The sequence below is a fragment of the Asterias rubens genome, chromosome 18 (assembly GCF_902459465.1).
Source record: "Asterias rubens chromosome 18, eAstRub1.3, whole genome shotgun sequence".
In the NCBI taxonomy this organism is placed as follows: Eukaryota; Metazoa; Echinodermata; class Asteroidea; order Forcipulatida; family Asteriidae; genus Asterias; species Asterias rubens.
In genome coordinates this window covers 7,911,279-7,937,745 of record NC_047079.1, presented here as the reverse complement: position 1 = coordinate 7,937,745, position 26,467 = coordinate 7,911,279, and the positions used below count along the sequence as shown (strand labels likewise).

Sequence of the window (26,467 nt, the reverse complement as noted above, 5' to 3'; positions counted from 1 at the left end):
CAATATCCTCTCCCCTCCCCTCACCTCATAGGAAAATCTTAATATAAATAGGCCTACAGAAAAGTCAATTCATAAGACGTTAATTCTATACTGACAAGAAGTTCAGAACGAAAGGAAAAACATTTAAATAAAATGAAACAAAATGCCAGCCTGTAAAAAATACACCTCGATATATTTATTTATCTCATCAATAAATTATTGTGTTAAAGAAGAATAATACAACTTATTTACTGAGGGCAAAATTTATTCAAATTTAAAATAATGATCAGACACAGTCAATGTTCATCAAACTGGGTTGGGTTCATTTTTAATTATTACCTACCAGAAGGGTTGCACAACTAGTGCAATGTTTGCAGGCAGCAATAGTGAGCCTAAAACAAACACTAAATAGCCTTGAAAACCTCGGGCATACACATAGACTTATATTCAGTTATTGCTGATCAACTTAATGCAAATAAAGTTTTCCTTGACACTAATTTGATAAAAAATGGATTTATTTATTGCATTGACATTGATGAACCCCAGGGTTTCATGGCATAGTCTTTCTTTAAATGATTGGTAGAGCCTATAGGTCCTTGCCTTCATATACAACCCCTGAAAACGCCAGTCATTTAATCACTTACATACTGAATGCATCCCTGCCCATAGTCTGACATGGCATTTGATAAAATACAAACAAATCACACAAATGAACTAAAATAAAAGTATTCCAAGTATTTTGATAAAATCTTAAACTAATATAAAGTTATTTTTTGTTTTCCTTTGAGTCTCTTTAATAAAAGTTCAGATTAGATTTGTCTCAATTCCCACTTAGTCTATGCATATCCACCGAGTAACACATCACTTAGGTTAATGTCTTGAGTTGCTTTTTATTAAACTAATGTACAAGATAAACAATGATATAATATTTGATGGATGGACACTATTGATTACAAATTCTCCACTAATAGATCTCTGACTTCGGTCCACCCGTACATCATCATCATAAGAAATTAGTTGTTTTTACAATACTTAACAGGGAGCTTGCCAAAAGCTGACTTGAAATGAGCACTAGTAAGGTCTTCAAGTTGCTGTCCCAACAGAATGATGGGAAATGATATTTTTTTTATTGGCCTTAAGATATGTGACACTTGTATGTCTTAGTTTCTTTATACATTTTACAACCATGCATCAGACAAAGATCTTACACAGATTTCTGTTCAGACAGAATACCAGAAAAATTGGCCTCAAGATCTGTAACACATTTATATGTTTCCTTCTGTATTGAAAGATAGCGTGGGTCGTTACCAAGACCAAAGGGAGAGAAATGACTGGACAGGTACGCTATGCCGAGGTTTTGTTTGGGATCAGCTAAACACTGCTGCCCCCCTGCTCCTGGATGACCAAATTGCTTGTTGCCCTAAAAATAAACCAATTGTAAGAAAAAACTGATAAGTTAAGTGGCAGAATAAAGATTGATAGAAAATTGTTGACTGTTCTGTTGAACTTTGGTTGAACGACAACTGACTGATAACAATAATAATAATAATAGTAAAAATTTATATAGCGCCATATCCATCGAAAACAATGCTCCATGGCGCTAATACAGAGAAACATTGGTAGTATACTGATAAACATCACGTCACTGAACATTCGTAAAAGTCTTTGTACATTCAGGGCTTTAATTTTCTGTCTATTTTCTGGCGTCATCTATCTAGCTTCCATAGCTATTGTGAAGGAGCCTAGATGATAACAGTAGATGACAAAAAGAAGAAAACAGGATGAGATTTAACAATATCTTAAGATATTCGAATGCTACCAACCTCAAAGACAGTCAAGAAGAACCCAGTTGAGAAAGAGCTTTTCACACAAAAAAACTTATCCTTGGTTGGGGATCTTGCTTCGCTGAAAATCCTTCCCACCATACCTTCCGAAAGTAACCTTTGACCTTGCAGAGTCTGGCCACCATTGGCCAATATCCCATACACTTTTGCAATGGCTCGGGCTGTTCCAATTCCAGAGGCGGAAGGGTTTTCAAGCGCTCTTGCTTCTGGTTGTATCAGCTTACGGAACTTTGGGGAAAAGAACAAATAAGACGTGTCAGATTGCTTTTAAAACGCCAAAACAGAAAATTCTGTAAATGTTTAGTATGATCAGAGTCCCCCCACACATGTTTAGAATCCTTGCTGTTCACCCCCTGCCTCCCACAGGAGATCACAGGGTAGTGTCAGTAAACACGAGAACACATAAAGCCTGTTTATCTGTGCGTCCATACAAGTGAAACTTGACACATTGTCTGAGATCTTAGATTACTGAGCTTCTATTTCTAACGTTAGTGCTGAGTCCCATTCATACCTTAACTAGATCAGTTGATTTGTGGAGGGCAGGTAGAGTGCTGAGTCCCATTCATACCTTAACTAGATCAGTTGATTTGTGGAGGGCAGAGTGCTGAGTCCCATTCATACCTTAACTAGATCAGTTGATTTGTGGAGGGCAGAGTGCTGAGTCCCATTCATACCTTAACTAGATCAGTTGATTTGTGGAGGGCAGGTAGAGTGCAGAGTCCCATTCATACCTTAACTAGATCAGTTGATTTGTGGAGGGCAGAGTGCCGAGTCCCATTCATACCTTAACTAGATCAGTTGATTTGTGGAGGGCAGAGTGCTGAGTCCCATTCCTACCTTAACTAGATCAGTAGATTTGTGGAGGACTTCACTGATAATAGTACGACCCGTGACAAACATCCAAGCAAAACACCAAGATGTGGAATCACTAAGAATGGAGATCAGTTTGAGAGGATTGTCTAGAGCTCCGGTCAATCTTGCCACTCTGTAGTTCAGTTCCAATGGAAGTCCGATGTGAAAATCAATATCTGTAGGTCAAGAATTTTTTTTGCATCCAGTACAGTAATGAACAATGAATAATGAAAAGTTTTAATACATATAATGTTTAGCTAAGATTCTTGAGATTAACAAAACTTTTAGTTTGACACAACAATTTGCTTAGCAATTAAGATGTATTCAAGACTAACATCTTGAGATGGGTATAAGGATTTTGAAAACTTAGTTATTTTTGGGGTACTTTCTTTTTACAGTCAAGGTTTGTCAATAAGTACTTCACTAAATTTTCTCTAAATGAGCAGCCCATTGACATAACTTACCAAACGGCTCCGCAACTTCTTCTCTGAAGAACTGACCTAGAGTACGGTGCTTAGGATCCACACGTCTCAATAACTGACTGCAGTAAAGACCAAATGTGAATGCATGGTAACCATGGGCTGTGCCTGGTACCCACTGCGGTGGAGACTCTGCTAAGATCTGCCCTAATGCATCATGGTCCTTCAGGAGCTTTTGGCTGATTGGTCGAGTGGTTGAAGCCAAGCCAGCCTGGTTAAATGAAGAGAAATTTGCATGAACTAATAAATGCTGACATTTTCAAAGTTTAGGCTTTGGGGTCTGCTGTAAAGGAGTGATGTCGCGTTACCAAGGGTACTGTCACCAAGGTTACCATTACCAGCGTTACATTACTATTGCTACAGCTTGCTCCCTCTTGTTAATCCAAGAAATCATAAAAAATTTGAAACACTTTACTGGAAAATCTTCTTTAAATCCTTACCTCGTGGTTAAGAAGCATTCGTACAGTGATATTCTTCTTTCCATTTTGTGCAAATTCTGGCCAGTAAAATGCCACAGTGTTTTCATAGTCCAGTAACCCTCGATCTATTAGCATAAGCATACACAAGGCTGCCATACCTGCAGACCATTGTAAAATATTATACGACATCATATAAGAGAAAAGCTTACAGGTGTTTGTAATCAATTAGTGGTCACATCTCAGATAGAATTAGATCAAAACCGCAAGAACGGGACAACTAATCTGGCATGCGACTTATCTCACTCAAACAAAAATAAATCTAGGTCTGAATTGATTCTTAGATGGCATCATTTCAGAGGTTTATAATTACAAGGTGCATTGGAAAATCTCTTGCATCTATTTGTGGCAGAGTGGTTTAGAACCCTTCACTGGTGTTTCTGATCAGCAGGGTGTGGGATTGAGTCCTGGTCTTGACACTTCTGTCGTTAAGTAAGGCACTTTACCTTCAAGAAAATGGTCAACACACAAAATGAAAAACAGACTGACCTTTTGTAGCTGAAAATGCGACGGTCATAGTGTCTTCCTTCCAGAATTGTCGGACATCAGTGTCGGCAAAACCACCCCAAAGGTCAACAACCTTCAACCCATTGTGGTACACACTGAAGGCAGAACCACCTGTACAGCTTTCAAGACCAGTTTTGAAATTGTCACTGAAAATATATCAATCAAAATTATTAGAGTGGTATACAAACTTGTCTGCAATAAAATTTATATTTTAGTTCTCAATTGAACATTGGCAAGCAATATTTGCTGACTGTTGTAGAACAGATGCTGATTCCTTCCTGCGTACTTCAAAGATTGTACTAAGTAAGTAAGGTTTGCAGTGAAACCATGGACATGTAACAATCTTTATTGAGCAGTGCGGGTGGCTCTGAAAAGAGCTGGTTTGTTCTACTCAGCATTTCAGTCAGTGTGCTCTGACCGTCTTCTGGAAAATGCTGACTGAAGTGCCACCATGCATAGCTTTAGTCTTATCTTATCGTACTGTCATCAACTTAGAAAGGAAATGGTGTGGATAGGTCATTAATCTGTATGAAGAAGTCTTTGGACCCCGATAATGTTCCTTGGGGAAACCCTGCCATTCGGATAGCAGAATCCAAATATGACTGTTCCAATTTTCACCCAATGTTTACAAGAAAATCTGCCATCCAGGGTACAATATGAGGTTCCAGAACAATGTGGGTCATTGTCTGGATTAAAATAGGTTAGGTTAAAGATGGTTAAATACCTCAGAATAATCCATTAACCAGTTAGAAATCCATTATGTCCTCATACACCACTCACAAAATCCAAAGTAGGACACATTTTCTCATTTTCTCATTTCAAGTACAAGAACAATCGCTCATTTAATGCAAATAAACAATTAATCCAACAGTTAAAAATATAGGACAATATCATATGGTACAATAACAGCAAATCAAAACCATTTGAAAAAATAGTAAAGACTCAGGCATAGAGACAAATACAAGTTGGAAGAAAATAGAATCAGTAGAAAAGATATAATAAAACATGATTTATACCCAAAATGCAAAGTAAAGTAAAATCATGAGTACGTACTTTGAGAGTCACTATCATTGTACAGTGCGAATGCAGTATGAGGTAGGACCCAATTACAATGCCGCCATAAAACCTGTAAGCGCTGTTTGTGGCCTTATAATAATAATATTAAAACTGAGTTCTTATTTAACACTTGATCACACCCGATGGGTGTCTCAAAGTAAGCACTTAGTATTGTTTTCCTGCAAGGTATGTAGAGCTACACTATGAAGAATGAGCCTATCCCTTTATACCACCATGTAATGGTTTACACAGTGCTGTGGTGCATTATTCAGACAATCAAACCAGGAATACTGGGTCTAACCCCTTCTCTTTTCGAGTGTATCTGGCGAGTTCCTTTACGTGCATTACACAACACACCAGACCAACGGCTTTACATCCAATCTCAAGGACAAAGCAATAATAGTATAAAGTGTCTTGTTAATGGACGCAAGTGTCACAACCGGGACTCAAACCAACACTGATCAGAAACATTAGAAACATCAGATCTTGAGTCCAGTGTTCTTATCCCCTCGGACACCCCTTCTGACAAAAGTCTGTTGGTAAAACACAACCAATACTACGCTGTTTTTTTTGAGAAAAATTTTAATAATTTCTTAAAAGAAACTGAAACATTTGATACAACCTGAACAGCTTGGCAACGGGTTCAAATCCTGGCTTGACTTTTCCGTGGATGTGAGGCTTTTTCTGGTTCCACCATGCACAAAGGTGTGCAGTGAACCAACTAAAGAGTGCGTTGTTATAAAGTGACATCATCATAGGTACAACACGGCTGTTACAGGAAAACCATGTGCTCTGTATGAATTTCCAACCGATCAGTTAACTAGAGACTTTCATATTCCACTGAGAAAAACTTTGTTTAAACTTTATCAGAGAAATATGATGCGTCAAGCTTTTGTAAATAACTTAAGAATTTGACCCATGTACAAATTCAAGGTCCATCATACTGAGCTACTAATTAACTATGAATTACTGTACAGCCTCCACAATACAGCCAGATATATCAATAGAAACAAAGTATCATCAAAACTTTCTTGTAAAGAAAGACATACTGCTTAGCATATTATCTACTGAGCAGAAAAAAAACATAGCATAGAGCCAGTGATCCACAAGGCTGTGCATTCAAGTTGCATAGTTCCATGACAGTGATGTTAAAACATTATCTAGCATGAAAAAAGGACCATGTACTAAATTGCAAAATGGACAATTAGGAGCAAAACAAATAATTTGAGGGACTTGGTAACAAAACTTGGTGAGTAGGAAGTATTCGGACTCAGTAAAGCTAGGTGGCATTATTTGCGATAGCGAAGTAAAATATCTTGCGTCTTGACCTGAGAACAGGAGTACTGATGATCAGATTGTAAAAAAACAACAATTAGCTTCACAATCACTTGAAGAATGAGCCGGGTTTAAGCCTTAAATATTATATAACTCTATTATTACTTCTATTTAGTTGGTGCTATTCTAACTATTTACTTTATGAGAAAAACATTGTTTCCTGTTGAGCAGGTTTGTTTTAACGCTAATATTACATGATATCTTTTATCTTATCTAAGTACACAACAGCATTCAATAAGTCAATAACTCCAAATGTTCAATGTTCAGTAACACGTTTACAAAGGGAACATTTCATACTGGTTCAAATGTAAACATTTCATCCTTGCATTACACACAGTACTTGACGGCAAACTTAAGCCTCTGGTAAACTGCTTACCCTCTTTGAATCAAGATAAGGTATAACCTTTTCTTTTTGGTTGGCATGAAAGAAAATTATGTACAAAGTGCTATGGTGATACATTAATGCAATATTTGTTAATTCAAAATAACCCATTAATTTTCTGTTTCAAATCTCACAAGAAAAGTCAAATAAACCCAAAGAACTAAATCACCATGCATGATAACTCTGAAAAAATTTTACAAAATTAAAACACCACAAATTTGTAAATCAGAGCGATTCAGTGGTGTGTGTTGCAATATAATGGTTGAGTGAGCTCAAAAACCCACTGGATCACCAGCCCAAGGTCAGTGACTCAAGCTTTTGTGCCAGTTAACTTAGAACCAGACAAAAACCCACTGGATCACCAGCCCAAGGTCAGTGACTCAAGCTTTTGTGCCAGTTAACTTAGAACCAGACAAGCCTAGTGGTCTTGTGAACAGTTGAGTCTCATAAGATGTGATTTTGAATCTTGTGTAGAACGATCTTCTCTTTGACTTGCTCAAGTCATTTTGATTTGAATCTCGTGTAGAACGATCTTCTCTTTGACTTGCTCATGTCATTTTGATTTGAATCTCGTGTGAAACGATATTCTCTTTGACTTGCTCAAGTCATTTTGATTTGAATCTCATGTAGAACGATCTTCTCTTTGACTTGCTCAACTCATTTTGATTTGAATCTCATGTAGAACGATCTTCTCTTTGACTTGCTCAAGTCATTTTGATTTGAATCTTGTGTGAAACGATCTTCTCTTTGACTTGCTCAACTCATTTTGATTTGAATCTCATGTAGAACGATCTTCTCTTTGACTTGCTCAAGCCATTTTGATTTGAATCTCATGTAGAACGATCTTCTCTTTGACTTGCTCAAGTCATTTTGATTTGAATCTCATGTAGAACGATCTTCTCTTTGACTTGCTCAAGTCATTTTGATTTGAATCTCGTGTGAAACGATCTTCTTTTTGACTTGCTCAAGTCATTTTGATTTGAATCTCATGTATAACGATCTTCTCTTTGACTTGCTCAACTCATTTTGATTTGAATCTTGTGTGAAACGATCTTCTCTTTGACTTGCTCAACTCATTTTGATTTGAATCTCGTGTAGAACGATCTTCTCTTTGACTTGCTCAAGTCATTTTGATTTGAATCTCATGTAGAACGATCTTCTCTTTGACTTGCTCAAGTCATTTTGATTTGAATCTCGTGTGAAACGATCTTCTTTTTGACTTGCTCAACTCATTTTGATTTGAATCTCGTGTAGAACGATCTTCTCTTTGACTTGCTCAACTCATTTTGATTTGAATCTCGTGTGAAACGATCTTCTTGGACTTTTACTTTGTCACATGTTCAAAAAACATATTTTCCTACCAAATGTTTCCTTTAACTTAGACATTTTTTAATAGATCTTTACATTAATCACAATATCTATTTATTTTGTTAATTACTTATGATCGAGGCTGAATATAAAACATTCATGACCTTAAATAGACATACCACAATAGAATTAAGCCCGGTTCAAACTTCCTGCGAATGGGAATGCGATACAAATTAAGCTTAATACAAATTTTGATGCCACAACGAATAATTCACATCAGTGGACTTGTGCTTAACTCCTGTGAAACAATCGCTGTGAAAAACAGCTTCAGATTGGCAGCAAGTATGAACCGAGCTTTACAGTCTAGTTGGTTTCAAGGCAATTATAGGAGACAATCTCAGACAAATAAGACGGATGGATACTAAAAGAGTTTATAGTCACCAACTTCAGCTTCCATTTCTCCTCTTTCTTTAGAAAAGTATTTCATCAATCAATCTTATTACTTTCTTCCTCCCTGTAAGTCAAAGACAATAATATTGAAAGTTATATGAATGGAAGACAGCACAAGCAGAGGGTGAAATATGTTTGCTTCAAATGTACAGATAACAGGGTATTATTTAGTTGGCATGTTAAAGCTTTTAGAAAAAAACAATAATACGCAGTTCTTAAACAACACTTTACCAAACTCTGACAGGCGTCTTAAAGTACTAATTGTTTCTAAGCATAAGTGTACTGGATTCTTTTACGAGCATTACACAACACAAGTCACACACATAAGACCTACACAAATATGGTCAAGTGTCTTGCTTAAAGTGCAGTGACCATGACCCAAACCAAATCTCTGACTCTATCAACACCATTTAAAATTAAACTTCCCTATATTTTGTAGACAATAGCCAATCCTGTACACATCTTGTAAGATACAAACCTTGAATCTTTGGCTACCTCAGCAGCCTTTCTTGCAGCACGCTCCTGTTTCTTAAGACGAGGTAAGATGAGAAACTGATAGAGAAATGGGAACCCCAAGAAGAAAAGAGTCGGAAGATGGAACATGGCTTGGTACACCTGCAAAACAAACAAAAAAGCTGCTATTTGAAAATATCCTAATGATTGGTGATTTTTCGTCTACAAATTTCAAAGATTCCGAACCATCAGCTTCAGTGGCATTTTAGGGCCTTGCAATTTGTGGATAAAAAGAGTAAGGAGCTTTATAGTAAAGTCTGTAAACATCTTCTCTTCTTTCTTGATTCCATTAACTATTTATGAAAAAGAGACTGGAATTCTGAATAATAATAATAATAATAATAACCGTATTTATAACGCGCCTTTTGCCAAAGGATACAAAGCGCCAGGTATTATTACTGCAAGGAGTGGGGGCGATTTTTTTGAGATAATATAAGACCTAATCCTTAAGCACAATGTAATGGTTTACAAGGTGCTGTTGAGGTCACATGGCTAGAGGATATATAGGAAAAGAAGATAACAAGTTGAGTTTTAGCTGCAATAGTTACACTTCCTGATGGGTCAACCCCACAGTCAGGAATTGAATAACAATTCCACATGTCAAGTCAAAGGTTGCATTTGAACCAGGAATCACAATGGGACAGGAAAAGTACTGCTATGCCACATTGATCTTATTTTAACTTACCAATCGTATTCTCCTCCAGCGCAGCAGGACAAAGGCAACAAGAGGGTAACCAACGGATAATGAAGCGGTAAACTTGAGAAGTATAAAGAGAGGTAGTTTAAGGGTTGGGTTGTTCACGAACTTGGCAAAGGGAGGGCTTCGCTTCACTGCATCTTGTACCTGGAGAATTCAAAGAGTAATATTTAATCATCACCTAGTTGATTACTTGACATCTTTTAAAATTGTTTTGATTGAGTGTAAACAAGTTTTTTTTACGTAACGCCGCAGCTAGGGTATAACAAATTATGATATTTACTACATTGACTGTAAAAACTCAATTAGTATGCAGAGAGCATAAGCAAACTTGTATAATACACAGAATTAATTGTATAATTTAAGATCATTTCACCACCATCTTATGTTGTTGTACTTTTTGAGACTGGGTGTTTGGTCTTGATGCATCAAATCACCACAGCCAAAGCCGTTTAGGTCTAACAACATGCGTTTGAGCTACAGGAAATAATTAAACTAACAAGAAATGTGTAAGATCCTTTTTATAGGATGGAATTTTGTAGATTTCAAAAAACTTACAAACAACTCGCACGTTGTGATGAATATCTCCAGACCAAAACAAATGTAGTATCCAATGTACATTCCATGCCATACAGCTAAGAACATGACGGCTGCTGTCTGAGAGATGTAACGATTGTTCAGAAACTTCAGACGCTTGAAGACGTATCTAAAGGAAAAAGATTTGATTCAATATTATTTGTGTTTTTAAGCATGCATAGATGTGTGTTAAGCACTGTATACTCAGTTCTTTCTCCCAAGTTGTGTCAATAAACATCCACAGGCACATTACTTGGGTGGGATTTGAACCCACATCCTTTGCAATTTTAGAGCAGATGTCCTTCCACTCGACCACCAGAAATGGCTTGTAACTAAAGACAACACACTTACAGAGACATCTTCAAATTTGTAATTGAAGAAAAAAGGAGTTAGCCAAACTTTTCCTTATACTGCTGCACTTTAGAATTCCTACCTTGTGTCTTGTTTTCCACCATCTTACAATCTATTTACGTTGGAAAGAAATGTGCACAGATATCTTCTCCCTTTATAAACTATTTTTATCTTGAAGCCCTCACTTCGAGTGGCCGCTTTTTGTGTTGGGCACTTTTCATTTTTTAAAACAACTTTACAAATCATCTGCTGATCCGCTTCTTGCAATACATCGACCATTGGTTTGCTATTATAAGAAAATAAAACGAATCAACCCCAACCTTTCCCATCATAACATTCTTTAGACTTTTAACCGTAACTTAAAGAACTCACCTTCCAACCCAAGTGTTTGTTGATAAATTGAAGGCTTTGATGTACTGAGCTGTACTTGTAGCAGTTTCTAGCATTTGCGGCTTTATGCTGGCACAGGCATCCCACAATGCATTTCCCTCTTTGTCTTTGCCGTTGTAAGCTAGACCGCTCATTATGCAAGCACCTTCCTAGAAATGATGATTGGTTAAGAACAAAATTCAACTTAGTGTTGGTTTTGGGTAATGTGTATTATTGTTTAACAATAAGATTTAACAACCACTTTATTAAAATTTGTTTGTATATTAATTTATTTGATTTGTATATTTTATGTACTAATATCTTTTTTATTGTTTTTTATTTCTATACACGTCCAAAATCACCCACAATAGTAACAGTATGATTAGGAAACAATGAACAAATTGTCCAGTTTCAAACCCCCCCCCCCCAACCCCCCTCCAAACATCTCACAGCACATGAACAGCATAGTGATGCATAAATTGAAAATCACAAAATTCAAGAAATGATGTAATCTTACAACAAACAGGAAGACAGTGCAGTACTTGAAGAACACTGCTTTATGCCACATGACAACAGCAAACATCTGATACAGGAAAGATGAAGCCTAAAAAAAGGAATACAATGTGAAAACAAAATTATTTTAACTTCATTTTTGTATTTCTGTTTTAATACAAATAATATCTCTAGTGTCGAAACTCAAAACAAATGACAGAGTAATCATGAAAATGAGTAGGGTTTATTACATAAAAAAATCAAATACCTCAACCCTTGTGAAACTCAGATTAAATCTTAACATTGATCTCACTTGCACACTTGTTCCTTCATCACAATTGAATGTTTGTTAAAATATTTACAACTTGGTTTTGACCCTTACACTGATGTGTACTAAGCACTGTATACTGTATACTGTACATTCCCAAGTTATGTGAAAAACCACTGGCAAATCACTTGGGTGGGATTCAAACCCATGACCTTTGCATTGCTAGAGCAAATGTTGTAGGTTTGAATCCCGAGCGAGTGATTTGCCAAGGGTTCTTTTTTTCACAGAACTCTGAAAAGAACCAAAGTATGCAGTACTTTTACATTGGTGTAAAGATAAGAAAAAAAGAAAAAAACTTATCCATGACAAATAAATAAAAATATTATAATAAAAACTTTTAATTATACTTACAGCAAACTCTTCTGATAGTAAATAAGCATTGCTAAACATTGGTGTTAGGATGGTTTCCAATACTGCATACACAACACCAACTGCAAATCGGTTCATTGCAGGTCCAATGCAATTAGGCAACTCTCCCTTGTCATTATCTAGAAGTTTCTCTTCAGTGAATTCAAGATAGCGTCGGATTGAGAACTGGGGACCAGCAAAGAATCCACCAGTGAAGTAGGTGAAGCCAGCAAGCTCCAAGAGTGATGGGGTCATCTTGATGTTCAATGATTTTTGCTCGGAACTGAGATTTGCCTTTTTGAGAAACAATTGGAAGCAATGTTGCTATGTGAGTTATGCGAGTACAAATCATACTTCATGTATAAACTTATCCTCAAGTGTGTGGAGGATTGGTGACAATGAGGAAGTACACTTAAATGTACAGTAAATAGCTTTGACACCAAAATCATTGTGCGGCCATCTTGTTTTGCCACAATCAAGTCAATGTCGCCAAAATGAGGCTGAAAGTGCTGATTGGTCTGAAAGCCCCAATACCCTTTTATGAAAGAGTTCCAATCAGTATTTATTAATGCTTTAATACGCAGGGCACAAGCTCACAAAAAGCTAAGATCACTCTTGAGAAGAGATGCATGATGTAACAATACAGCTCACTATGGTGATAGTAAACTCATCTGAAAATATCTCTTTATAAAATCTACCCAAGTTTATGTCATTTGACCCTACATATTTACCTCATCCCTCTTGCCATCGTAAAGGTCAAAGGCCACGCTGATCATCCTTAGGGTCAGGATACAGTGAGGTGTTGTCCAGTTGATGTCATAACCATCAGTGGATACAAGAATGTAGGCTGAAAGAAGATAACCCTGGAATACAAATTAAACTAAAATGTGATTTGAGGTAAGATTAATACAGCAAGACATTTCTTGGTGGCTATGACTACGACTGTTGCTAAAGGGTTGCTAAGGATTATCTATACATACTTACAGACATTCTGTCGTTAAATCGTAATGTATGTCTGTTGACATATGAGTCTACATGTACATGTACTTTAATTATTCTAAACTAAGACCAGTGACATCATTTAATGGGTAAGAAGGTTTCCAATGAATTTGAAAGTTTCCTTGTTAGAAGAGGGGTTATAAACTCACCATATTGAGGGCAAATGACACAGCCACTGAGAGTGAACTTCCTCCAACAGTAACAAGCAGAGCGTAGTTCAGTAAGACTGAGATGAGCGAGTAGATGATGTCAAATCCTGAAGGAATAAATCAATAATTAAAAAAACAAAAAGCAAATAAAATGTTCAAGACACAATAAATCAGTGTGAGCTGTTTTCTGATAGGGCCTTCTTCGCTTTTATGATTCTTGAAGGAGGAAATGGCATATAACAATAAACTTTCTGCTCTGCACAAGTAACGTTTATATGCACAAGACTCAGATTTAGTAAAAAAAATCTTATATATAAAAATGATTTCAATAAATATACAATTCATCAAAACGTACACGGTTAAAAAAGTTGAAAAATGGTGAGGGTTGTACTTGACGTAAAATAGATACTTCTCGTGCCTCTAAAAATAAACATTCTGGTCTTACCAAAGTTACAGAAAGCCAGTGTGAGGCTACAGGCAATGAAGTAGATATGTTTTATCATTGGTGACTGGCCATGCAAGTAGGTTCTGGAAATATACATCAAAGGATAACCTGAAAATGACAATAAAAAACAACATTTGTAAAACCAAAACTTTAAAAATGTCAACACGCAATGAAGTGTATCGTAGGAGGTCCTGTTTTCGAGGTGTCCCTAAAATCGTGGCAAATCTTTTTCCTCTCTGTGCGCGATGTAAACAGGCCCTAGATAAAAATTGTGTGGTTTTATTTGCCAAGCAAAGAGTCTCCTCTCCCTTGACCAAAACTTAGAAACACGTAAGGCTCCACTGGTCATTTGCACTTGTAAATGCAAAAAGTTTGGTACTTTAGGCCTTTCTGCAAGGTACAAAAATATGTCATAATGTTGAGGCCATATAAAAACATTTGCCCACCGAAAAAGTTTCATCAAACGCTATTTCAATTCACAATTCATGATGATCAAAATCATGTGACTGAATGTTTTGCTGAGCATTCTTTAAAAAAAATATCCAGAGGCTTAAAGAAGCTATGTGCCTTCTTATATCATTTTCTAATATTTTTGGAGATTTTTATTTTGTAACCCTCGTATCAATACTATTATTAATATTAAAATTTAAACATCAGCTTGTTGATTCAATTATCACTGTTTATTTATACGCTTTATTATAAATATTAAGAAGAAAAATATATATTAAAAAAAATATAAAAATCAGATTTGGAAGCCAGTAATTATTCACACTTTTTATATTTTTTTTATTTTTTTATTTTTTCAAGTTTCCATGGTAATTTAAAAAAATTATTTAAAAAAAATATTTTGAATAAAATGAAGGCAACTGCTGGCTATACAGCCATACACAGAGTCTCAAAGAACACTTGTAGTCACTGCAGATGTTTCTTCCATGTATGGCTTCACCGGGAAACCATACTTTCTCGTTTGCCGTGAAAACAGGAAAAACTCAAAACAATGGGGCCAGTTGAAGTCATCGAAGATTGGTGTGGTGTGAACATTTCAATGTCCATCAAGTTTTAATACATGTTTGCATACTTAATATTAACAAACGAAGATAATTAGGGCATCGGTTGATATATGGCATCATTATTTTTTTCCCAATTCAAAGAAAAAGGCATAATAGCGTGAAAACTGGTAAGCAGAGGATACGTGTTTTTGTTAAACAATTTGATAGATGATTTGAAAAAAAAACCACATTCAGTTTTTGATTGTGAACAATATTCCTGTTATCCTACTGAAAAGAAATAACACCAGGATACTAGTTAGGACTCTGTATCTGTGTACAGAGAAAGAGTCCTATATTATAGTATAGGGCTATCAAACCCATGTGAACCCCCCTGCTGTGATTAATACCCCGCACTCCGTCCGTTCGTCCGCCGGCTGTGCCGTGGGTGTGTACGCGGCCCGGCCCGGCCCAGCCGGCCCGGTGTACGTGTGTATGTGCATTGAGTCTCGAGAGCACGGCCGGGTATGACAACCAATCATGATTATAAATGGAAACGAGAAATAAATACAACTAGCAAACGTAGTGACTTACATGAAAAGATGGTCAACAAGTAGAGCAAGCTACTTTCATCAATACCAAGTTTCCCAGATATTCCAGAGAAAACACCGGACATTTCGGCGGTTTCTTGTGCCATTTTGTATCCGTCCTGTGCGGATGATGCCAGCGCAAAGTGCAACAAAGTATTGATGATGACCCGAATTGAACTCTGACCTTCAATCCCTGGCCCCTCGACTCGAGCGAAAAGAACACACGATCGTCCCCTGGCGATTCTATTTTTGCGGTGAAATAGAAGAGAGAGGTTTTCGTGCAAAGGGGTACTTTTGATTGAGACATTCCTGGCCCCTGATGATATAATGAGGTAGCTTTTTGTTTGCAGTGAATAATTTCCCCTTGTTATTATGTTAAGCATAGCAAAATGCTACACGAGATGTAGCGTCTTTCTCACAATCTCAGGTCTTTCTAAATATAAATAAATACAAATAGACTAATTTCACTAAAAACAATCATCAATTCAATGCATCATCATTGCTTGTTAAGTTGTACTACTACTCTACTACAGTAGCAGTAGTTTTAGTAGGCCTACGATACCAGCTGGTTTCGTTTTGATTTATTAAGCATGTTTAGTTCTATATATCATTCACTGTACCAATATAGAACTGCAAACTTTTGCATGGTACTCTGGTAGGGTTAAGTTAAAGGGGGTGACCTATCCTGACCTATAATTATAATATGTTTATAAATGCATTGCCCTTTATTTACTATTAAGTTGTGATATTAAGCAGAACCCTCCTCCCGTCTTTGGAATTCAACTACCCTGGCTTTATAATTACTTAGCTTTGTTTTTTGTAGGCTTCGCTAAGACTTTTTTAGAGGGATTTCAAAACTTTTTTATTTTATGAGTAAAATAACTTACAATAATTCCCTAGAAGCTCAAGATGGATTCCAAACAAGAAGATTGTGAGGCAAGAAATGATGACAAGACAATGCCGCTGTTCTTCTTCTTCTCCTGTAAGACGTCTGGAACCAATTTCATGAGACATAAAGTAATGGACATCGCTGTGCATTGCTGGCCCTACAAAGAAGATGCCCCGATGTTCTATAGTAGAATCCATCACAACTGCAGTAAGTTGGTAATGTTGCATACTAACTACTATGAGTTTAACCCATTGCACCCATCAGCAATCACGGGGTGCCATGGCGACGTCCGGAAGATTATCCGCTTATTGCTGAAAGTGATGCCCTTTACAAAGTTCCATTACAAATTTACACTTTCCTAATAGAAGTGTGCATTACCAGAGGGAAATTGCTGTACCCCTTCAAGAGCAAAGTCTAAGGCCTCTCCATTTATTGGGACAGTATAAAATCAAAGTATAGGTAGCCTTCCTCCTAGGACTATGAGGTTTGATTCACTATCTTATCCATGTGGAGATGATAGTGCATTGAACCTTATAGTTCTAGGAGAAAGTAGCCTTTAACTCTGATAGAATGTCAATTTGCTGGTACATTTTCAGTGGGAAATTGCCTGTTGTGGGATGTATTTTTGCTGTAGTCCTGACTCTGTATTTTTATATAATATTATCTCTCTTTTTTTTAATTACTTTTTCTAGAGAAAGAATCCACACAGCAAAGCATGGCTCCAAGATTTGGCAAAAGTGGAATAAATTCCACAGCAGAAACTGTCATTTCTAACTTACTGAAATGGATCAATGACACGACAGAAACAGCAAACTCTGAGCTTGCATTGAATCTTTATCCAGGTATGTAACAGAAATAAAGACATTTTGGTATTTTTCTTTTAGGAAACAACCTGTGTCTCGAATTAAGGATGCTAAAGCTGAGTACCTATGTATTCACCAGTGTTGTAGTCAAGACCCAATAGTCAGAGACCAAGACCAGAAACTGACAAAACTGCCGTCTATTTCATCAAACTCATCCTAACTTAGGATTAATCCGAGGATTAAGGACCAGTTCAGTTCCATAACCGTAGACATTAGGATGCATTGAATCCATCCTTAGTTAAGACGGATTACTCGTCCTTACTAACGAGTTACTCGTCCTAACTCAAGATAGGATTAATCCTAGGGTTTTGTGAAATCGGCTACAGGTCTTCAAATCTACAACACGTATTCACGCCATCCTCTATCTTAAAAGAAAAACACTGATGACATAAAGAAAAACTGTGCACGCTGTATAAAGAGGATTGGCAAAATGAGCTACACTGTTTAACCACCAAGTGAGGGTGCCCTATAGGTTGTGCAAGTCTCGCACCTGTTCAAACCACACTTGTACATTGCTCTAAAGGGGCAGCAGGTTGCCTTCAGGTTGAGTGCTTGGGGCTATAAAAAGCGTTGTCTATGAAATTCACATGGTTGGAAAGATGCTTTAAAAGTGTAGTATAATGATTCACACAGGTCTAAATATCCATTGAAATGGTATTAAGGTTAGTGTGCTATTTATGACAGAACATGATTCACATTTTTTGTGGAACCAAATTGTTGACCCCACAAAATGGTGGACCATATGTTCTGCTGATTTTGTGCATGAACAGCTCTTGTTTAATTGCTTGAATTTATTTTCATTTTACTGGAAGATGCTTTTTCACCTTGCATGAAACTGACTTCACAACTGCTGTGGCATTACTTTTCCTCAGTAACTTTGGTTTGATATTATTGTTTATTTCTAATGTACCGTTTTTTAACTTCTAACCCACAGTTTCATTCTTCAGAGCAGAAACATTTTAATCTTTCTTTTTGTTTCTCATCTTTTTCCCCTAACCCCAAAATATAGTTTTGTTTGCTCAAGGCGGAGAGACGTTTCAATTTCTCTTTTTTTTCCGAATGTTGGAAAGCTATGACATAGACCCAAGAACCACCCTGGAGACACATAACATTCATTATGCTGATCCCTTACCCATCCTTAAGCAGGTAACCCTATCCCAGATTTCTCTGCCACTTATTAATCCTTAATCCTGATTTCCTTATCCTCAAGTCAAAGTCTGATCCCAGAGGCCTAAGAAATGTGACTGGAGTTTGAGACCAGCCGTCGATTTCACCAAACACTTCCTAACTTATTAGGATTAATCTTAGGACTTAGGAGATGATAAATTCCGTATCCAACGGCGTAGGACGCATTGAACCCATTCTAAGTTAGGACGGGTTACTTGTCTTAACTCGAGATAGGATTAATCCTAGCGTTTTGTGAAATCGGCTGCAAGTGTCGTACTATCTTATCTATTCTGTGCATTAACTGCAATGCTGTACTCCTAGTTCATGCCTTTTCACTATCTGACTTCTTCAAGAATAGTAAATTTTGTATGAAATAAAACTTGATAATTTGCTCTTTTTGCATCCTGTTGTGTTTTAGTACAAAGATGCTAAACACCCGTTGCTTTTACAGTCACGTTCTTTTGGACTAGGTTCTCTGCTTAATGACTGGTTCCCTGCACAATTTACTAATCAAGGTATGTATATCAAGGTTACCAATTATTCATACTATTTTGCTCTGAAGCAGTATTTGTATTAAATCTTTGCCCAGACTTGAATCACGTCTTTTAGACTTGAGCCTTTCTGGTCAATGAATGGAACTAAGGCTGGACCTTTGACTAGCAGGGATCACAAACAAGTTCAGGCTTTGAACTTCGCTCTTGAAGGGGACAGCATTTTTCCTCTGGTAAGGGGCACTTCTCTGGTAAGGGGCACTTCTTTGGGGCAAATGTAAGTTTCTATTAGAACCTTGCAGAGGTCATCGCAGCAAAAGCACCTGGGGCAATGGCAATTGCTGTTGGTCTTGTGGTTTATGTCGAGGCTTGCAAGTTTCTGATACAACTTGAGAAATGGTAGGAGAGGGATCACTTCAAGATGTTTCCCTTGTGGTTCTTACATTAGATTGTATTGGGTAAGCAGACAATTGTTGCTGGTGATAGATCTGTGTTCTAGAGGCATAACTTAATGGTCTGGTCTTATGGCAAAGCTGTGTCCCAGCTTCTCCCATTTCAGGACACTTTTGATTTCACAATATTCTGAAGAGGTTGTTGTTTTTAAAACATTTTGTCAAAGTCCTCGTGGTAATTGGGTTTAATCTTTAGATTTGCTGGACTCCAGAAGCCGGGGCTCCCTCGTTGTGAAGTTATATACGCAGTGCAGCCTTCATTGGTTGCTGTATCGGACACCCATCTACAACACAAATGAGTGGTAAATGCTTCCTCACCTTGATTTCAGTTCAAATCAACCCTTTAAAATCAGTAAGAGCGGAGTTAAATGGTCATTTATAAAAAATTTGGTTGAAAAAAGAAAAAATTTAGAAGAGCATGATTTGAACTGCCAACTTTAGGGTTGTATGGCTCAATTGATAGAGCACTGGCACAGTAATCCTTTGAACACAGGTACGTTCAAGTCCTACTCTAGTCAAGTTGTCTTTATTCAATCAAAAATGTATTAAAGTGTACTGGGCAGTGTCTCTCATGGTGTATTACGTTACAGGCCTTGAATTTCATCTTGAAGGGGCGCAGCAATTTTCCTCTGGTAAGGGGCTCTTCAATGAGGACAATTTAAGTTTGTATTGGAACTTTGCAAAGGGCACCACAGCAAAAGCATTGGGCATCACTGCAATTGCTGTGGGTTATTTTGAGGCCTGACTTTATATGTTTTTTCATAGAAATATTTGTCAATGTTTCAGGATTGAGTTCTACGAGGGAGAAAAATACTACAGAGAAGATAAAGTTGATCTTGAAGGTGAGTGTGGATCATTGACAGAGAGTGGTGGGAGACAGAGTATGATGATACAAGCTCCAACCTAGCTATCTGAGCTTCCACAAAAAAAAAGAAAAAAAGATTAGATTGATACAGGTTAATTCTGCGTGGCTGCTCCACAAGTTTGGAACACTCTCCCAAGAGATCTTTGCACATTTACATCACTTCAGTGCTTCAAGTCCAGTTTAAAGACAAATTTGTTCAAACATTCGTTAAAAATCCGTGTCAAGTTTTCTTTTAATTGTAACCAATCATTTTGTCTTTGTGCGCCTTGGGTGTCTTTAATATTGACAGATATGTGCTCAGTTACTATTAAACCAATTCACATGACGCCAACACCCATGATAAATACTGCTTGTAACATTTTACTTTTCAGAGAATTTACCAGCCTCTGTTGTCGGTCTTCAACGCAAGCTTACAGTCAAACATCTTTTGAAGCATGGCTACAACTGGTCCCGTCTGATTGATCTCTTCACATCATGCGGGTCACTGCATCATTTCCAGCAGGAGCTACGAGACATGGACATTAAAACTGGTGCAGCAAGAAGAATTACTTACAGGCTTGATGAAATGAATCTGGAACAAGATGGTTCTAGAGAGGTAAGAAACAGACCAGAGAATCATAAAACATTGAGTTGTTTAACAACAGGTTCTTTTCAGAGCCACAATATATATCTTGAGGAGAGAGTGAGTGTTTATGTGCAAGGCGTCACCACAAACCTTACTAGATTATCAAATCATTCTTAGGCAGTCAGGATGGCTCGGTGGTTTCTGTCCCTGCCTTTCACCTCTGTGGACCCTCGTTCAAATCCCACCTAATCAGACCAAACCCTTGCAGGTGGATTGTATTTTTTACTCTGTGGATTTTTTCTGTAGGGGTTTTCCTCCCTTGTCTAAAACTGGTATTTCTTCATTGACTTCTCTACAAAACAAGTTGGTGTGATGTTTCCATTGGGACGCTTTGCCGACTATATAATTCATATTAAGAGACCCCAAAACCTATTTATTAACCTTTGTTTGGTAATTCAATGTATTCTCTTTGTTCTACATCAGTATGTGTATTTTTGGAAGTGAAGTGCTTAGCAGCCTACATTGGCTTGAAAGTGTTTGAGAGTCAATGATCCTTTGTGTTTAAGTGTAATGCACATTTTAGGCGAAGCAGTGTTTACATGCTTACCATAGTTATTATTTGCACTTATACTCCTGGTCTAGTTTTGTAGACAGTAATCAGATATGAAATTGGTATACAAAGGATCAGCAGGAATAAGCAAGATTCAGTGCACAAATTGACATTTAGTGTTTTTTCTCCCCTGTTTCCAACAAGTACAAGGTACGGATCAAGTCTAACATGCCCCACGCAAAATATTACCACCTGACTGATGCAAGAGGGCGCCATTTTATGCTGCGAGTGGCCAACGTATTGCCCCCCTGTATCTGCTCTTTGATCGACCCCCCAGACAACCAGTGGAAGGTTCCAGCGAATTTGTTGCAGATAAATCTTTCTGACATATGGGACTCTAAAACTGACTGGGAATCTCACAAGGCAATGATGGATAACAGCCAGGATGTTGGAAGACTACATGGCGTTGAGGTTGAAGGTCAATATGGTGATAGTGGTGAAATACAGAATGGTGAGTGTTTAACTGTAAACAAATTTTTGTGTGACTTGATTATTACTCATTTCTCAAAAACTACAGCACTTCAGCAAATCTCATTTTAAAGGGAGCTTTCTACCATCATTACCTTCTAGGTTACCTTCAAACTGTGTAGTTTAATGTTTTCTGTCCTACAAAAAGTACCTAAAGCCTTTTAAACAACAATTGTTTCACTCATCGCCTTTCAACCAATCACAGCACTCAATGCAACCAACTACGACGCTGATCAACCAATCACACCGCTTGAAGACACTGACAGCGACGCAGACTGGGAGATTACATCCGAGCCTGAGTACCAATGTCTTGATGAGAATGAAGAGTTACTAGACAGTTTCACCATGGTCCAAACCTATCGCCCAACAACCACACTTCAAAAGGGTCTACCTGGTGTCAATCCATTCCAAGATACCAGTAAGGAATGGCTGTTTGAAGAAGTCACAGAAATAAAAGGTTTGTCAACAAAACATTCAAACTTCCTAACAGTAAGGTACTAGAACAGTGTCTTACCAACTAGACCACCGAGATTGCCCAGGAGCTAGAGGCAGTTCGGTGGTCTAGTTGGTAAGACACTGCTATAGAATTGCAAGGGTCGTGGGTTCGAATCCCACCCGAGTAATTTGCTTGTTGTTTTTGTTGTTTTCAACTTGTACACTTGAGCACACAACCATGTGTACAATCTCTGTTTGGGAGGATTGTTGGCTCTGAAAAGACTCGGAGCTGATGTGAACTTGACGTTTCCATAAGCATACTCTGCTTGTCTTCTTTCTCCTAAAGACGAGCAGCGTATACTGTTTATGTCAAGACCACACTGGTTCTTCTCACAGCCATTACAACTCTCTGAAACGATTCACACACTTTTGTACCCTCAAGTTTACTAAATATAGTTCCTTCTTATTTTCCACACTTCTCAAAGCCCCAGTCTTTCATATTCTGAAAATTAAGGCAAATATCATATCCCTTCAAACCTAAAGGACTCATAGAGCTAATCTGCAGAACAGGTTGTCTAACTAGTTTATTTACTCAGTCAACCGCTAGTTAGCTAGCATAACCTCACCCATGATATAGCATTTTGAGTGGAAGTATGGTAATAGCAATGGCAATCTGTTTCTGCTTACCATAGTGCTAAGCAGTTCTGTGAAATCGTGTTCGGTTAGCTACTTGGGAAAATATTGATCTCTCTAGACACTGTTATAGAAAAAGTATATTTAATTACTTAATAAAAATAAGTAATTTCATTTCTTTTACAGAGGAGTGTCAAAAGGAACTGCCAGTGTCTGCATCAGACAGCCAATCAAATACTGAGGATATAACTTTGTTGACCAATCAGATGGCATCAAGCACACTGTCTCGTTTTAAGTCATCCAATCAGAAAGATTCATCCGAGACGTTCATCATTGCATCAGCCAACCAAAATTCCTCAGCGAGAGCATTCTGTTCTACATCATCTCACAGTTCCTCGTCATCAAAAATGCACCACTCAGCTTTATCCAACCAGATGTTCTCAAGTCAGTCGCATCATTCACAGTCAACCAATTACAGCTCATCCTCCGGCTCAAAACGTTGTCGTTCGAAACAATTTGCCCTTTCTAATCATTCACCAACAGAGTCACGCTACTGTACCTCAGCCAATCAGAATGGTCCAAAACAATCACACCACCGACCTTCAGCCAATCCTGGTTTAGCAGCTGGCTGTGCGCCATCAACAGAGTCGTGTCACTTTACATCAGCCAATCAGAATGGTCCAAAACGATCACACCAACGACCTTCAACCAATCCTGGTTTAGCAGCTGGCTTTGCGCTATCAACAGAGTCACGGCACTTTACATTAGCCAATCAGAATGGTCCAAAACGATCACACCACCGACCTTCAACCAATCCTGGTTTAGCAGCTGGCTTTGCGCCATCAACAGAGTCACAGCAGTTTACCTCAGCCAATCAGAATGGTCCAAAACAACCTTACCACCATCCTAAAACCAATCACGATTTAATTGGATGGTCATTACAGTCAACAGCTACCCCATCCAATCAGATGGTTTCAACACTGTCACACGACTTCCAATCTGCCAATCAAACTGCTCATGTTGGAGCAGACCACAGCAAAGCAACAGGAACAACTTCTTTTGCTGAAAATCTTAAGGGACAGAAAAATTATCAGGGAAAAGGTGAAGCATCTATGAAAAGAAGGCGTCAAAAGAAAAGCAAAAGAGACAGTCAGAACTAACGTAAGTTTAAGAAAAGTTAGTTTGATTTCTGAACAACTCGTTATACTTTCCACAGAGGCAATGCTTTATGTGGTAGTATTTTACTAGATAACTTTTTCCAGTTTATGCAACTTGATATTGTTAACTGTTTGTGTGGTGTTGGATGTGTTAATTTATATTAAGTATATATTTTTTTATCTTGTGCATTTTTAATGTCTACCTGCAGTATCAAGTGAAATGAACCATAGGGAAAGGACCACAGAAGGAGTTAAAACAAAAACCCACAGACCGTCAACCTAAACTTGTCCCTTAGAAAATGCATTGTCATCGCCAGCTGCTTTCATGTGCTGTCTGCCCTTGTAATGTATATAATGATTGCCGTCATTGATTTGCTGGGACGGCCATGGTTGATGCTGTCAAGCCATGAGTAACCATGCAATTGAATGTTCCTTTCATAAAACAATTTCCTATGGATTCCTACGTTCAGAAAGATGTTATATTAAACCGGCAGGATTTCTAGTAAATGATGAACCATCTCTGATCGATGGCCAGCTGTGGCCAACGGAGACATTTGTTCGAATGTTCTTTTCAGAATTTGTTTAGAAAGTGGGGCATACTTTGAATAACTAAGTATTGCATGCAAAGAAGCAACCATGGCTGTTAACGAACTGGTGCTGGCGGCGGTGATCATTGCTCATTTGATGCTGGGACGTTATAACTCTTTCAGTGGTTCTCTCTCTATGATTGAGCTAAGAGTAGGGTATATTTATTTATATATTTTCATATATAATTTCATTATATTTAATCATTTTGGGATTTTTTTGTAAAACTATTCGTTTGATGCATTTTTGGCTTCTGAAGTTTTACAAGTTGAAAATTGTTCTAATTGTTTTAATTAAACCCTGTGGGAAAAACTGCATCAAAACAGATGTTTTGTTATATGTATATTTTTATATCTAGAGTATATAGTTTATATTTAGAGACCAAAGCTTCCAAAATTTTCAGATATTTTGATCAGACAGAGAGTCCTACTTCTAAGGACACCCCTCCCCTCCCCAAAGTAACCCACCCCCTCCCCAAAGTAGACTCCATCAAAAATAAATTCAAAATAAATGCACATTAAAAATCAACATTCTTTACACAACTTTTTAGTTGTGGTCTCCTTCGCTCTCCCCGTAATACTTTTTGTATGACAGTGAAATTAATGACAGCTCCCTATGTTGCGTTTTTTGTGTTCATTTATAAGAAACATATAAATGCTAAACATCTGACTTTATTTTGCATTAATTAATGCATTAGATTATAAATGCATTTGGAAATGCAACCGTAGTTTAAAGGTCGTTATTTTACATTGTTTATTAATCTGTGTATTCTTTAAAAAGCAAAGGTGCTTACCTTTTATTTTTATTTTAATTATGTTCATCATATTATTTTTATATTGGAAAGTGGTATAACTATACAGTGATTTTGTTCAAACAAATCTTTTTCAAGAAACTTTCTAACTAATTGTTCATTGTCTTTATTTGAAGGTTGAGTCAATGTGTGTTTGTGGTTAATGAAAAATGGGCAAGGTGATCCTTATAGGATTAAAGTCACCCCTTACAAAGTCACCCCCTACGAGTTCATCCCCTGACAAAGTCACCCCTTACAAAGTCACCCCCTACGAAGTCATCCCCTGACAAAGTCACCCCCTTAGAAAGTCACCCCTTTCAAAGTCACCCCTTCCCTACGAAGTCATCCCCTGACAAAGTCACCCCTTACACAGTCACCCCCTACGAAGTCATCCCCCGACAAAGTCACGCCTTACAAAGTCACCCCCTACAAAGTCATCCCCTGACAAAGTCACCCCCTTAGAAAGTCACCCCTTTCAAAGACACCCCTTACCAAGTCACCCCTGACAAAGTCACCCCCTGACAAAGTCACCCTCTGACAAAGTCACCCCATGACAAAGTCACCCCCTGACAAAGTCACCCCCTGACAAAGTCACCCCCTTACAAAGTCACCCCCTCACAAAGTCACGCCTTACAAAGTCACCCCCTACAAAGTCATCCCCTGACAAAGTCACCCCCTTAGAAAGTCACCCCTTACCAAGTCACCCTCTGACAAAGTCACCTCTTGACAAAGTCACCCCCTTACACAGTCACCCCCTACGAAGTCATCCCCTGACAAAGTCACGCCTTACAAAGTCACCCCCTACAAGTCATCCCCTGACAAAGTCACCCCCTTAGAAAGTCGCCCCTTTCAAAGTCACCCCTTACCAAGTCACCCCCTGACAAAGTCACCCCCTGACAAAGTCACCCTCTGACAAAGTCACCCCCTGACAAAGTCAACCCCTGACAAAGTCACCCCCTGACAAAGTCACCCCCTTACAAAGTCAC

At 37.8% G+C, this 26,467-nt stretch overlaps 3 protein-coding genes across 6 annotated transcripts; 1 reads left to right on the top strand and 2 right to left on the bottom strand.

Annotated features, from left to right (window-relative positions):
• Positions 1 to 153: 153 nt before the first annotated feature.
• On the bottom strand, positions 154 to 5,974 carry LOC117302336 (beta-lactamase domain-containing protein 2-like). The gene is made up of 7 exons (XM_033786239.1): positions 5,816 to 5,974; positions 4,120 to 4,283; positions 3,595 to 3,731; positions 3,140 to 3,365; positions 2,661 to 2,851; positions 1,803 to 2,051; positions 154 to 1,399 (listed from the first exon to the last, which is right to left on the bottom strand). Exons 1-7 carry the CDS (start codon positions 5,947 to 5,949, stop codon positions 1,184 to 1,186), a joined length of 1,317 nt encoding a protein of 438 aa, XP_033642130.1. The 5' UTR covers positions 5,950 to 5,974; the 3' UTR covers positions 154 to 1,183.
• Positions 5,975 to 8,646: 2,672 nt separating this feature from the next.
• LOC117302333 (lysophospholipid acyltransferase 5-like) lies at positions 8,647 to 15,705 on the bottom strand. Its single transcript, XM_033786235.1, has 11 exons — positions 15,516 to 15,705; positions 13,936 to 14,043; positions 13,491 to 13,597; positions 13,074 to 13,205; positions 12,346 to 12,636; positions 11,692 to 11,778; positions 11,178 to 11,344; positions 10,437 to 10,584; positions 9,867 to 10,025; positions 9,147 to 9,283; positions 8,647 to 8,732 (listed from the first exon to the last, which is right to left on the bottom strand). The coding sequence occupies exons 1-11, from the start codon at positions 15,616 to 15,618 to the stop codon at positions 8,705 to 8,707; spliced, it is 1,467 nt and encodes a 488-aa protein (XP_033642126.1). The 5' UTR covers positions 15,619 to 15,705; the 3' UTR covers positions 8,647 to 8,704.
• Positions 15,706 to 15,708: 3 nt separating this feature from the next.
• On the top strand, positions 15,709 to 25,542 carry LOC117302330. 4 transcript variants are annotated; one of them, XM_033786229.1, is made up of 12 exons: positions 15,709 to 15,843; positions 16,412 to 16,607; positions 17,093 to 17,242; positions 18,273 to 18,409; positions 18,849 to 18,945; positions 19,570 to 19,675; positions 20,160 to 20,215; positions 20,610 to 20,833; positions 21,558 to 21,864; positions 22,087 to 22,338; positions 23,136 to 23,266; positions 23,303 to 25,542. In XM_033786229.1, the coding sequence occupies exons 2-12, from the start codon at positions 16,421 to 16,423 to the stop codon at positions 24,107 to 24,109; spliced, it is 2,454 nt and encodes an 817-aa protein (XP_033642120.1). In that variant the 5' UTR covers positions 15,709 to 15,843; positions 16,412 to 16,420; the 3' UTR covers positions 24,110 to 25,542. The 4 variants fall into 4 exon arrangements, with proteins under 4 accessions (XP_033642120.1, XP_033642118.1, XP_033642117.1 ...); XM_033786227.1 differs by having other exon boundaries at positions 16,415 to 16,607; positions 23,136 to 25,542; XM_033786226.1 differs by having other exon boundaries at positions 23,136 to 25,542.
• Positions 25,543 to 26,467: the final 925 nt, after the last annotated feature.